Genomic DNA, 14,644 nt, shown 5'->3' with positions numbered 1-14,644 from the left:
CCTCTTGCCACAGCCCCCAGAACCCCTCCCCGGATGGGAGGCCGACTGTGAGAAAGTCACCCCCCCAACCAGGGCAGGGGATGTCAACTGTGCTGGAATCTCCCTCCGTAACTCTTGGGGTTCCACACAGTGGTCATGTACGTGGTGCCAGGTGCTGAACAGTATACCCATGACAGTTCATGTCCCCCCTGGAACTTCAGAACGTGACATGCTCTGATAAAGGGTCTCTGCAGATGTAATCAAGGCAAGGATCGCAAGGTCAGACACCGTGGACTAGAGTGGGCCCCATTCCCTGAGCGTCCTTGTAAGACAGAGATGAGGGGTCCATGTGAGGATGGAGGCCGCGTGATGTGGCCACGAACCTGGGAACCACTAGGCAGGAAGGGTCCTCCTTTGGAGGCGCTTCGGAGGGAGCCTGGCCTGGACTGTAGACTGCCAGCCCAAGACTCTGAGACAGAAACTGCAGTGTCTGAAGCCCAGTCCGTGTCCTGTGCTGCGGCCGCCCCAGGACACACTGCAGACCGAAGGCTCAGACGCCCCAGTCTCCACTCTGCAACGCACGGGCATGGCTGGGACATGATACAGCCTGGTCGCGGACCCCGCCTCTCCATCACTGGCCGAGCAAGCAGGTGCTTGGCCGCAGGGCTGAGCTCTGCTGAGAGTCAGCTCTGCCCTCTACTCCATCCACAGACCAGGCATCCCTGGGCGGGGGTGGGGTGGGGTGTTAACATTTACAGTGGGCTTGTCGGGGGTCCTCTCTCCTGTTTCCTCACCCTGGGCTGGGCACCTGGGGTCCAGTACCTGTTCTTTGGCTCTGCCTAAGTGGGTGGGGGGCGAGGACAGGATGGTTCCCACGGCCAGCCTGTCTACTGTGTCGTTCATCTTTTAAACTCCTGGAGGAGCTGCCGCTGGACGTCAAGACTGGTGTGAAGATTCAAAAGACCCTCTCCCCACTGCACAGGCAGGCAGACCCACGAGCACCAACAGCGCCCAGCACAGGGCTTTGCCCTGCTGCCACCGGCCTGCTGCTGACCACCCAGGGCGGGGCTGAGTGGGAGCGGCAGGGAGACAGAGCCAGCTGCCAGGCCTTTGATTTCTTCTGGGCGGGCCACACAAGCAAAGCATGTGAGCTGCACAGGCCGACAGAAAGGCCTCAATTAAAAACCATCAAAGAGCACCCGAGCGGCTGAGCCGCCTGCATCAGTCCTCCCACCGCGGCTGAGGCGCCCCGTCTGTGCGTGACCTGCTGCTCTGGGCATTTGGCCAGGAGTAGACGGCCCACCAAGCACCGGCCCTGTCTCCTGGGGCACAGGTGACTGGGGGGGATGGAAGCCCAGCCTTGTGGCCCCAGTCAGCGTCCTGCAGTCCTAGTGTGATCTTGACCCCTCTAAGACAGACTCTGTCACGGGCACCCTGAGTCCTGCACTGGGGTGGCCGGGTCCAGGAGCATCCGAAACATCTCCTTTGAAGAGACTTTGAAGAGAGCAGCTCTGCTCACGGGCTGCCCGAGGCACCTGCCCACAACCCAAAGACAAGCCTGGGGCTGCTGCGGCCGCTTATCAGATGAGGATGCGAGGCTCCAGGAGGCACAGGGCTTTGCCTGGAGAGACCGGTCCGAGCCCCAGATCCTCCTGGGATGAGGGTCTCCTCCAGGCCCCACAACTCCCCAAGCCACCCCCCACCCCGCTCTGCCGCAACCACCAGCAGAGCTGCTCAGGGCCTTCCCCACCACCTGCCGATACCGCCCTGGGGCAGGATACAGAGTGGGCCAACCCCTAGGGAGCTTATGTCCCCGCACACGGTGACCATCCACAGTGGCCTCCACACCCAGGACTCCTGCGGGGCCCAGTGTCAGGTGAGCTTGCGGGAGCTGCTGTGGGGGGTGTGGGGCAGGGCTGCCTGGTCCCCTCCCATGACCTCCATCAGCGGCACCCTTTATCTGCAGGGTGACCCCAGCCACCGCATCCTCACACCCACAAGGTCCCCATGGTGTGTCCTCTGGGCAGGGCCTGGGCTCCAGGGACCCTCATGCTCTGTACCTCTCCCACCCTCCAATCCAGGAACAGCCTGACCTTGGGCCGAGGGCCTTGCAGGTGCTACAGGTAAATGGCCAACAGACAAAAGCAAAAACACAAAAAGCTGCCCACGCTTCTCTTCTCGCTCAGCCCTGGTCCTCAGGGCTCCACCGCCTGACCCTGCCGCGGGGCCTGCTGCTCTCTGTGGCCTCCCCCGGCTGAGCCGTGCCCACTGGGATCTGAGATAATCTCAGTCTTCCCCTTCCTGAAAAGGCTGGGAGTGGTCTCGAGGGCCCACACGCCTGACTCCCCCACCCCCAGTCCCAGCGAGCCCCTCCCACACCTGCAATCTCAGTCCAGGACTGCAGAGTGGTCCCTGGTCACACCAACGCCCCCTCCGGCCCTCAGAAAAGCCATCCTGGTCAGGGCTGACCCTCCCCAATCCAAGTTTCTTATTCATGGGTCTGGTCCTGGGGAAGGAGGATGGGAAGGGGGGCAACACTGCCTGTGAGTCTCACAGCATCAAGGACGAGGCCACAGAGGCCTGGGACCGGACCTGCTGGCCCCACGCCTCAGCCCCTTCTGCAGCCCCGGGACCCCTGGGTTCCAGGCAGGCTGGTGGGGCCAGGCACTGGGTGAAGGACAGCAGGGACAACGCGTGGGCCAGTCTGTGAGACACAGGTCACGCCCTCCAGATGCAGTGGGCCCGCAGCCATCCGGGCACCGTGGTGCTGAGCCCCGCCTGAAGAGCCCTGGCCCTCCTGCCGACGTTCAGCACGGGACCCTGGGGCATCTTCCGGAGCGGAGATCAGGCGGCGGTCATGGGGAAAGGGCGGTTTCCACAAAGTCCTCTAGAAGGGAGGGGACCATTTGGAGGAAAACCCGTAGACAGGAATTCTGCAGACTCTGCACTGCCTCCCAGGTTCAGAAAGGAATGGCTTCAGGGGGAGGATGTTTTCGACAGCAACAGAATTATAAACACGTTATGTATTCAAGCTGAACAAAAGCTCTTTGCTATCCCCGCTGAAATCTGTTTTCACAGAAGTCCAGTCCCCCTGCATTCTGTCAGTCTGCATCTTATCACACCAGCCAAGTGAACCTCCCTCAGCAAGTCCTCCTCCTCAGGAGACACCACACAGTTCCCAGCGGGACAAGCTGGTGGCACAGGAGGGGTTTCTTCTCCCACCTGTCGGTTCCCACCGTAAGCTCCAGACGGCAGGGAGTCCCCCTCCGCCCTGACCACCTCCCTCAGAGCCGTCAGCCCCTTGACACCTGGAGCCTGGCCAGCGTGCTCTCGACACAGTCTTGTCTTCAGGAAAATGCTGGGGCCTGAGATCCCAGGAAGCCAGGGGACACAGGCTGGTGTCCCACCTCCTGCCCCTGACTCTATCAGCACCCAGATGCAGAGTGAGGCTCCAGGGGCCCTCCTTACACACGGGGCTGGGGTGGGCACCTCAGCCCCGCAGGACCACTGACCTGAGGCAGCTGAGCAGATGGGCACCCCGGCCTGCCATCCAGCTGTGCCTCTGTTCACAGAGACACCCCCCTTCAGAAACGGGATCGACTCCACCTGCTTCTGCCCCGCTCCCGGGATAAACTCTGTGGGCCACCCATCAAGCCATGTGGGTGGCCATCATGGGAGGGGTGGGGATGGTGGGTGGGCATCCACATGGCACCAGGGTCCTGCAGAGGGCTGGGGGCACGTTCCCAAGTGGAAGATCCACCAGCATTGGCAACAGCACCTCTTGGCCACACTCCTGACACGGCAGGTTCATCGCCAAGCTCTCCCCTTGAACCCCCGTCACCACCACACCCGCCCTGGTGGACCCACTTCTCCCACTGCTCCAGGACTGACAGCCTGCCGGTGACCACGTTCACTCGGCCTACCTCAGCATAAGCGCTTCCCCTGGGACTACCCGACCCACTGACTCCAGCGAATCCCCTTAGCCAAGGCGGTGGATCTGGGGCCAGGTGTCCAGAGAACAGCCCCCCCAACCCCAGGTGCACTCACCCTTCCCGATCTGGATGAAGCCGAGCAGGATGATCAAGGCCAGCGCCAGCAGCTTGGCAGCGGCAAAGGCGTCCTGGACGCGGGTGGCGGCCTTCACGCTGTAACAGTTCACGGCCGTGAGTAGCACTGTGAAGACAGGGCAGCGAGTGAGTGTCGTGGGAACATGGGCAGAGGGGCGGGCACTCCCCAGCCCCTTCCCTGGGTCTGACCATCTGGACTCTAGAAGGGAGGGGACCCAAGGCCACAGGCTGAGAGCTGCGAGCCCAGGTGCCCCCAGGCTGCCATAGGGAATGTTTCCTGATGGACATATTTCAACCTCCCACGGGGAATCAAAACACCTCCACCCGCACCTGAGTCCCTCCAGGGGGCGCCCTTGAGAAACACAAGCTGCCACGGTTGGGGGTATGTATGCACGCAGTCACCTTTCTGCTCCCACCTGACACTTCACAATTTATCTGACACCCTAACCTCTCAAGGGGGGAATCCTCTCTTCAGAGGGTCCTCGTAGGATCCCCCGGGGACACAGAGGATGAGGCCTAAGCCTGACAAGCCGGGGGTGGGGGGGATGAAGGAGACGTACAGCCGGGGGTCCCAGTGGTTAGACCAAAGAACCAGAGCCAACTCTGCTGCTGGTGTCACAGCAGGTACTGAAGACCCCACCCCAAGGCAGTCCCCCCATCGGGGTGGGGACGTGCGGCGGGGGACAGGGCAGGCAAGCCGGACTCCACAAACTCAACGACACGGGCAGGCCCCACCTGGGACCCAGGGAGACCCCAGACCTGAGCGGGGGCGGGGGCTGAATGCTCAGGGGCCTGGTGAGCTGGCGTGAAGGGAGCCAACTCCGTAAACTCACAAGCAAACAGAATGAGATGAAAAGGAAGGAAGGAACCAGACCCACCCGTGCCCTCCTCCACCACATCCCTTGTGGATGAGATGAAAACGAACGAACCAGCCCCCCAACACCCATGCCTTCCTCCACCGCGTCCCCCGTGGAAACACTCCCGGTGTGACGGCTCTCGGGGTGGCTCTGTCTCATGCTGCTGTTCACACCAGCTGCCCAGGGGATGGTCAGGGCGCAGGTGGGGCCTTTTATGCTGGGCGGGCTGGCAGTCAAACATTAACCAGCCAGCTTGGACCCATGGGAAGGACATCTGTCCATAATGCCCCACACACAGCGCTTCTCCAGAGAGAACCAACCCAGGCTGGAGGGTGCCACGTGGCTCCCTCCCCAGCTAAATTAATTACATGTACTTTTACAAAGTGAGAGAAAGGCCCCCAAAGAAATAAATCCACGCTAATTAACTAAATTGAGACATGACAGCCCAGGTGGGTGAAAAACAGGAAATGGCCCCATGGGCTCTGGTTAGGACCAGCCCCAACCCACAGCCTCTCTCTCAGAAACTAACTGATACCGGAATACCACCCACCTGTCCTCTTCTCTTTGCTGCTCTAAGCCTGGCTGATGCAATGGCTGATCAGGACTGTCTGCCACGCCCCAGAAAGTAGAGGGTAAAATCTATCTTAAAACCAGTTGCTTTTGGCCCCTGCTCATAAACTGAAACCTTCAGACGTTCCCCACACCAGGTACGACAGTGAAGGGCTGTGACAAATGGACCCGGAGTGGCCCTCACTCGTGGGGACCCTGGCCAGGTCCCCTGGGCTCCCAGGTGGTGGTCCTGCACTTGTCAGAGGCTGGTGGTGGACAGCCGCCTCAGGGCAGTGGGGCCCATGCGAGGCCTTGAGAACATGGGGGCAGAGTCCCTGTCAGGGCACCAAAGCCGTCTCTAGCAGCAGGAGCTGAGCCCTGGCTGGCAGAGGCTCCGATAAAGGGGCCGACATGTGCAAGGGGCAAACAGCACCAGTGACCCTCAGCATCTGGCTCGGGGGTGGACACACACTCAGTCCAGGCCATCCAGATCAGCCCCAAGACAGCTGTCCTGTATTATGCACATCAGCACTGCCACTCCCAGCACAAAAGAGGAGCCGGAGGCTCAGAAAGGACCCCTGTCCTCCGTGACAGGGGCAGACCTGAGACTCTGGGGCCCCTCTGATACACACACTCCTGCTGTGGGTGGGGAGAGGTGGAGCAGCAAGGAATTCCTTCTCCTGAGCATCCAGGATGATGCAAACCACCACGTGGCTGGGACCCAGGGTGAGGGGCCCTGGGAGGGCAAGCCCAGGTGCCCTCCCACCAGTGGCCTGAGGAGCCTGGGCACAGCAGAGGGCGGAGAAGGGTGGTGAGAGGAGGGACCTTTCCGGGCAGTCCTATCTTAGGTGGAAAGTGACAACCCTGAAGCCTTGGTTTCCGCATGTAGCAAGAGGCTGGCAGATTGCATCACTTCTCCATTCATGTTTCAGGCCAGGCCGGAAGCGGGGTGGGGCGGGGGAAGAGGCGTGGCCAGAGCCACGGGGAGGGGGAGACCGGCGCTTCCCGCCGGCAGTCAGCCCCTGCCCAGCAGCCCTGGCTGCTGTCATCTCTGCAAGCCTCAGCGGGTTTGGGGTCTCCGCCCTAAGGTGAGCGGGGGCTCCCCTCCCCACCCCACAGATGAGGTCTCTGAGGATCCAGGAAAGGGGTGTGGCTGGCCAAGCCCAGCCCCAGGGCCCCGTGGACCCTGAGCTTAGCTCTGTCTCAGACAGAGGAGGCTCTGCGGTCAGGAGGGAAATGGGCCGGATCCCAGGACAAAGGGGACTCTGTAATATTCCTTTCTTTTACAGAAAGAAAAATAAAAACAAAGAACGAAACGTTAATATTCATTGACTTTGGCCGATAAGTAAATGCTTTACTACTCCCCATAATGTCCTTTCTATATGGGGCTCCATCCCAACCTTAGACAGCAGGGCTGGGAGGCCGTCTGGGAAGCTGGGTCAGCCTCTGGCTGCCCTGGCTTTAAGTCCATCACCTCAACAAGGCACCTCAGCTTCCACACCGCAGGATGAAGGGGTCATCCGGGTGAAACTAGGGTCTCTGCTGTCACCACCATGGTTAGGGGCAGCCCCCACCTGTGCTTCAGGGCAGGGGCCACAGTCTGTCCCAGGGCACCAGCGGGAGGCACTGGCTGGAAGCCGGCCCCCTTGGGGTTCCCAGTGCTGACACCCTCCAGATAAACACCAGGCAACAGCTGGGGCCGGAAGATAGAGCCTGATGGGCTCGGGAGAGGAGCGGCTGTGGGCTGCGGGCAGATGGCAGAGAAGGCAGGGCCTGGTGGCTGGTCCCACAGGCCTTCAGGGCCTTGTCTGGCCTTGTCTGGCTGTGACATGGCACCTTGCTACCCTGCAGGGGCGCCCCAGTTCTACCTTGCAAGGGGGGTCGGGGCATCAGGTTTCCACTAGAGGGCCAGCCACCTCCTGCGAAGTCACCATCCCCCCATAACGAACTCACAGACTTGCACTTGTACTCTTGTTCCCTCACTTGCACCCACCCTCATGTCTGGGAGGGCAAGACATGCTGCCCAGTGAGGGAGGGACAACCCCTGGCCAGCCTGGTGGGCTGCTCGCAACCCATGGCCCCCTGTACCGCTGGTTACGCTTAGAGCCTGACCAGGAGCGCCTGGCCGACCAGGTGGCTTGAGTTCACAGTCCTGTCTGCAGACCGCAAGCCACACCCACCCCGCGATGCCTACTTGCAGGTAGAAGAAGGCACTCTAAGCGGGGTGAGCATACAAACGGGAGGCGTGCACCAGGGCACTTATCTATCTGAGCAGCACCCAAAGGCTCTGCCCAGCCTTGCCCAGCCTGACCTCTTACCCCGGACCGGTTATCTCACTCTCCAGGCCTAGGGTCCACCTCCAATAACTCTTCACACACAGGCTGTCAGCTGTCAGCCACTGGTGGCAAGCCTCCCAGCCTCCAGCAGATGCTGGACTTGCAACACAGCGGGGGCTATTTTCACTTAAAAACAAAAAAACAAAACACACCAAAACCCATTTCCCTCTCTGACCGAGGGTAAAACCCTGATGAGCACTATCAGGGCTGCCCCTGGATTCTGTGCATGCCAATAACAAAATAACCTTGACAGCTGGGGCGAAGCATGAGCATCCACTGTCTACACCCCACTCGGCGTCCTCAGGGTCCCTCACCCTCAACGCCTCTGCCGACTCGAGGTCAAAACACACCAGAGCAAGGTCGTGGGCAGGCAACAGAACCATCCAGAACCACAGCATCTGGGGACTGGCTGCCCCCACTCATCAGAAAATTCAGCCACCGTCCCCATGTCTGTGAGGGGGCTGCAGCCATGGACCCTCCCTTGTCCCCAGGTCTGCAGGGACCATCCCCACCCCCCGCCCCTAGAATGAAAGGATGAAGGGCCCATGGGCCAGAGAGCCCCAGAGCCTGGAACCTCGCTATCAGGAAGCTGCCAGTGAGTCTCTTTGAAAGAGGTGCCTTCTTTTTAGGGTCCTTGATAAAAAAGGGCCAACACTTGAGAAAAAGACAGTCTGAGGCCCAGGAGTAACTGCCAGTCCCGCACAGGTGGGAGGGGCTGCGATGCCAGGGAGATGAGCACCATTTTATCAGAGCTTTGCTGGCAGGCCCCCAGCAGCGCCCCAGGACAGCCCTTGGTGAGCCCCAAGATAGGAGAGGAAGTGGCTGGCAGGCTGTACGAGTTGTAGGAAGCCAGGCCAGCTGGTCTCCTGGGGCAGCAGCTGGTACCGGGCCAGAGAGCAGCAGCTGCTGACCACTGTGACCACGGCCGGACAAGCCCCGGGCCTAGGCAGCCAGCCTGCCCGTCGTCGGAGCCTCTACCCATCAAACAGAGTCACTCACTGGGCATCCGGACCCAGAGCCCTGGCTGCAGGTGGGCCAAGGTGGCTGGGAGAGTGGCTGGCAGTGGGGTGACTGCTGAAAAAGCAGCGAGTTGCTCCGGGGTGTGTGTCTTGCCTTGACCCTATTGTTCAAATCGGCTCGGCATGCAGGGACCCAGGGCTCAGAGGGTACTCGGTGAACCAGGCCCTCCGCTCTGGTCCTGGACTCCCTGACATCCTTGGGGCCTGGGGTGAGCCTCCCACCCCCAGGCCCAGCCCCATGGTGGCCCGCGCCCCGCACCCAGCATTTCTTCCCTTCGTGCCCTAACTCCCCCCACCCAATAACAGACTGGTCTCCCACTGAGTGTACCACCTCCCAGAGCATCTGACTGGGCAGGCCCGAGAACCCATGTTTCTGACAGTTGAGGGGTGCTGTCCAAGGACCCACGTGGAGAACCAGCAGCTAACATCACGACGTGTAATTCCCCTTTACTGGCTCCGAGAGAGTGAATGCCCGGACCCCCCCGGCCCCCAAACATCTGCGGAGGCAGGCCTCACTTCCAGAGGCACTGGAGTGCAGAGCCTATGCAGGGCGACCCCACCACTGGCCACTCAAGATCGGAGCTTCCAGAGTCTGGAGAACTGAACGAAAATGAGGGAATTCCAGGGGCAGGGGCTGCTCGGATGGCACCCAGGGCTCCATCTAATTCCCATGTCCAATCTCTGCAGAGACAGGCCGTGGACGCAGGAGCAGGCAAACACAAAACTTCAGTCCAGTTGGGACACGGCCAGTGTCGATCACTGATTTCCTACGAAAACAATTATTAATAGGCCAAGTCACATTTTCAAATGTGACCAGCCCTGGAACATGTGTTTCGTGTTTTCCATTTTTAACCTGGGCTGGGTGACACCCGGCTAGAGCTCCCCCACCCTTGCTTGGAGGCAGAAGTCTCAGCCAGCATCTGAAACCAGGACTGACACTTCATTTCAAACACACCAGAAAGAGGCAGGTTCAGTCCAGTCTGAGATCTGCTCACACACAAGCCCTGAAGTTAGCAGGAAACTCCACAAATAGCCACATCTCATTTTATTGAGTTCTTACAAAGCAGAGCCCTGCAGAATAAACAGAGGTTCCCAAAGGCAACCCACCCCCCTCAAGAACACCCAGGAGCCACAGGAAGGAAGTTGGTCCTGATTTCTCACATGCTGTGTGATCTTGGGCTGGTGACTTAGCGGGTCTGAACCTCTGTATTTCCTCATCAGCTAACTGGGAATACTGCTGCAGGCCCTGACTGTCAAGCCTGCAAGTTATTAAACTGAGCGGTCATGGCCGAGTGAAGATGTGCTAAGGAGCCAAGGCTGTGCGTGTGGGTGTCTCCACAGTTAGTATCCATCCCCGGCTCGCACCTCTATGGTCTGGAAACCCCCACCCCATTGCAAAAATGCTGCACCTGAGGGTGACGGGACCCTGAGGCCCCAACTCTGCAACCTAGTTTGCTAGTTAGGGGAGGGGGGTGAGGACGTCCAGGCCTCCCGAGTCCCACTCCTGTGCGGTGGCCCCTTGCCTGGGGTCTTCAGCCCTGGTGCCTGTGACAGGCTCCCACACTGGGCTACTGCAGACCTGGTCAGCCTGGAGCCTGGGCATCACACCTCCCAACCAGGTGGTCCCAAGTGCAGTCAGGGTAGGGATCCATCAACTGGGCCAAGTCCTTAGGGCCCCACCACACACACACTGCTGACATCCCTGGAGAACGGCCCAAGCTGGTTCTGAGCCGACTCTGAAGCAGGCTGTCACATTGGTGGGGGCCCTGGGGCAGGGGTCCCGAGCAGGAGGTGGGGAAGCACGGTGAAGTAGCCTGCCCTCGGCTGTGAATATGCCCATTCATGCATGTCTGCCTCCCAGCGAGGCTGCCCCCATCCCCAACCTGTTCCCCTGCTTCAGCCTCGACACCCAGCACGAGTCCTCATGTGGACCAAACAGGGCTGACTCCAGGGCCCGAGGACCCTGCACACACAACCCGAGGACACTCCCCTGGTCCTCTGTGATGGGCCAGCCATCAACCCCGGAGGCACCCCCCCACTCATCCCCACAACCCAGGGAACAAATGCATGACTGTAAAGACTCTGGTGACCTTCCCTCCCTGCCCAGACTCCCTGAGCAGACAGCCCCTCCCTGTACCCAATGGGGCTGGAGCTCCTGGTCCCCTTGCCAGGCACACCTGCTCTGTCATTTCCTGCCTGGACAGTCCTTCTGAAACTGGACCCCTGCTGCGATGGGTCAGGAACTCACACACCCTCCGCAGGTACAACCTGCCTGCGCTGCTCTGCTCCAGGTTCTGAAACCCAGGACCAGAGAGGCCCAGGACCCAGCCTTGGGTCACACAGCCAGGGCCCTCAGGAGCCTTTTGGCTGACAGGATGTCTTTGACGAGGACCAGTTGAAGAAGACCCAACCCTGTAGCCTGTGTCCCTGCTGAGGGTTGAATCCCGTACTGGCCTTGGGCAGAGGCCTCGGTTCTGTACTGGCTACACTTGGGGTGACTCTCCTCTGGGTAGTCAGCCAGTAGCCAAGGTCAGGGTGACTCAGAGCGGATTGGGTTGCCTAAAGCATGCTGGAGGCTTCTGAACAGGCAAATCCCCTGGGGGTGGGGCGGGGTGGGTGGGGCCCAGAGAACTGCCCCTGCCTAGAGGCTGGTCTGGATGGACCAGGGTGGGGGCAGGACACCCCTCCCTCCGGCACAAGAGGGTGTCAAGGCCACCCACTAGCCCACCAAGCAAGAATTCAGGACTCCTCCAGGACTAAGGCAAGAGTTGGGTGGGGACCTCCTGCCAGGATGCAGACAGGACCCCAACCATGAGCCAAGAAACCACTGCTGGATGGAGCAGTGGTCCCACTGTGGGGAAGGGAAGGGGCAAAACTGCGGGGCGGGGGGTCAGGTATGCTCTGGGAGCTCCCCTGGTCAATGATCCAGATCCAGCAGACCCAGGAAGGTCACACCAACTGGGGATGTGGAATCACGTACGCCCGGTCCCTGGCACCTCTCACGGAAGGAGAGGACAGGAACTGGAGGCCAGTGTGGGCACAGGGTAGGGCCCATGGCCACGGGGCAGCTGGAACCCATAGGGCAGCTGTTGGCCACCCTGCTCTGGAAGGTCATTTGCAAAGGGAAGGTTTTGAGAGGAATATGGCGTTTTCCTAGACAGCTCCCTGTAAGGGGTCTGACTCCCCACAGTGGGGGAAGGTACGGGGCAGGGGGTGAAATATGGGGGGAGTCCTTTCCAGAGAGTCCAGGACACAAATCTCAGATCCACTAGTGTTTGCCCTTGATGACGAGGCACTTGGACATGGTGACGGACACTGTCCCAGACCCCGGCACCCTCCACCCTCACCACAGACACGGCCGCGTCCCCACACGCCGGGTGACAGGGGCAGCTCAGAATTAGGACACCCTGTATCTCTGGCTGGAAAGTGGGGGGATGGCAGATCTGAAAGGCTGGGTGTTTCTGCCGAGATAGAGGCAGCAGTCCCAGGGGTCTGGGAACCTGTGATTGAGGGTTTGGGGTGGACATCTCTGGGCAGGGTCTGCACACTCTGCGGGATCATCAAGGGGCCCGTGACCAGAGGAAAAGGGTCAGAAATGCCCACGTGGCATCTCCCGCCTTCCTCGGGTCACGCGCTCTGTCAAGTACCCGCCGCGCCCCGTGACTGGGCCGGAGCACTTTCATGTCTGGCTGGGAAAGTCGGATTTCAGGGCTAATTACCCGGCTGTCATCTGCACTCAGCTCACAGTCTGCAATCCCAGGGTCGCCAGCTCCCTGGAAACACCCAGAAGCCTCTGCTTCGCGAGGTGAGGGGCTTAGGCCGGGCAGCTGGCAGACATCCAGACAGCTTGCAGTGGGCGCGGATGGTGTGCTGGCCTTGCTGGGACAGGCCTGGTTTGAGGCCCAGGGACACAGTGGTGGACACGCCAGGAGGGTCTCCCATCGCCAGGAAGGGGGGACCACAACGGGAATCCTGGGGGAGGGGTGTGCTGCCACACAGCCCCTCTTTGGGTCATGACCTCAACTGACCATCCTGCCCTGGAGCCAGCTAGCAATGGCTGCCCCAGTGCTGGGAGGGGCTGTCAGGGGGGCGGGCTGAAACGCCGCCATCCCCCACGCTAAAAGGGGGTGCGGGGAATGGCTTCCAGCTCAACATCAAGGGGCGAGAACAATCACGGCCACGGTGTGACCCAGTGTGTGGGGTGCCACGTGCATTAGACACATCACGGCAGAGTTCCCACAAACACCAGGGACCCGAGTCACAGACGCAGAAACAGGCTGGGAGGTCGTGTGAATTTCTCTAAAACAGAACCCAAGTCTGTCCACACGTAGAATGCAGGCTCTTCACCTGACACGAGTAGAAGACATCCCAGGTCATGGGTCCCCGAGGACAACAGCTGAGGATCCCACCCTCTCTCCCCGCCGGGTTGCCCCAGTGAGGGTGATGTGGGTGGGCCAGCTCACCCTAGGGAGCCTTGGCAACCCCATCCAACCCCTGGGAGAAGGAGGGAAGCTTGCTCTCCAGGCCCACTAAGGGCCACCAAGCTGGAAGGGGACGCAGAGTCCTGCTCTCGGCCACCAGCAGACCTGCCAGGTTCCACCAGATGGGTGATAACTAGGGAGTTGTGGGAGAAGGGGAGGGGGAGGTTGGGTGACTCGAGGTCACCTTCTGTGTCCACAACTCAGACAGCTTCTGAGTCTGGCCTGAAGAGATCCTCAGTCACTCACCTGAATGACCTCTGCTGCCCTGATAAAACCCAGGGTCACCTGAATCGCAAGTGCTATCAGTAAGTGATAGATGACCCCTGCAAATCTAGAGGCACAGCAGACTCCCGGGCTGCCACAGCAGACTCCCGGGCTGTCGGCAGAGTCACGGAGCTTGTGTCATTCACCTTCATGACTCATTAGAAAGATGGAAACCCCAGGGTCACACCATGAAAGGGCCCCACGCTGTCATTTCCACGTCAGACCTACAAGAAAAGGGACCTTCCCCCATTTATTTTGTCCGTAGGATCATTCTAAGCACCAGAACCAATGCGAGCCACCTTATGTAGAGAGCAGCTGTCTTGGGGCGTGCCAGGGGGCAGGAAAGACAACCGGCAAACTGTGGCTCCACAATACACTGTTCACAGGGTGGGCCCCTGGGCTGTTCACCAGGCATTGGCTCAGGCCGTGGGCTGCTGGGCTGGGGTGCACAGGCTTGCTGCCACAAGGGGGGCTCAGGGAGCGCGTGGTGGAGGGTCCCTTCTCCTCTTGAGGAGAAGTTCTAGAACCCAGCCTGTGTGCAATAATCAAACAACAGTTAGAAACTGTGGCTTTTCACTGACATCTCAGATGCACCCAAGAGCAGACCCTTTCTTGGGTGGTTGTGACCTTCCTGCCAGCCTCGGACAAGCCCCCATCCCCCTCTAGACGAGGCAGGCTCTAGACTAGTGCTCCCTCCTTCAGACAGCGTATCCCTGTGTTACTGAAAATCTCCTTTTCACCAGAAAATATAATACACACACAACACACTCGCGAGGGTGGTTCAGAGGAAAAGAGCAGAGAACGGCCGATGGACACATGAAGAACGTCATCCCAGTTCCAGAACTTATATGACCCTCCTAGCCGCCCACAGGAGTCCTGGTGAGGGCATACCTGCCACAACCGCTCCAGAATCCATCCTGCGGCTTCACCTGCTTAAACCCAAAAGGTTGAGAAAGTGAGGGATCCACTTTCCAAGATCACAGAGGGGCCCTTTAAGGCAGTGTTATGTCATCACATCCTGGGCCCAAACATTAAACAAGACCTAGCAACGATGAAAAATGGACAATGAAAATTCTACTGACAGAAAGTCAA

General features: G+C 60.0%; 1 protein-coding gene across 1 annotated transcript in view; it reads right to left on the bottom strand.

Annotated features, from left to right (window-relative positions):
- SLC7A5 (solute carrier family 7 member 5) overlaps positions 1–14,644 on the bottom strand; it is a 28,806-nt gene that overhangs the window by 12,263 nt on the left and 1,899 nt on the right. Inside the window, exon 2 of the mRNA XM_055412984.2 lies at positions 4,027–4,152. Coding sequence (XP_055268959.1) covers positions 4,027–4,152 — 126 coding nt within the window. The remainder of the gene's footprint in view (positions 1–4,026; positions 4,153–14,644) is intronic.

This window comes from Moschus berezovskii, chromosome 22 (assembly GCF_049115385.1).
Source record: "Moschus berezovskii isolate FMDL1 chromosome 22, NW_MosBer_1.0, whole genome shotgun sequence".
Taxonomy (NCBI): Eukaryota; Metazoa; Chordata; class Mammalia; order Artiodactyla; family Moschidae; genus Moschus; species Moschus berezovskii.
Note: the sequence above shows the minus strand (reverse complement) of the source record. Positions and strands in the feature narration are given on the sequence as shown.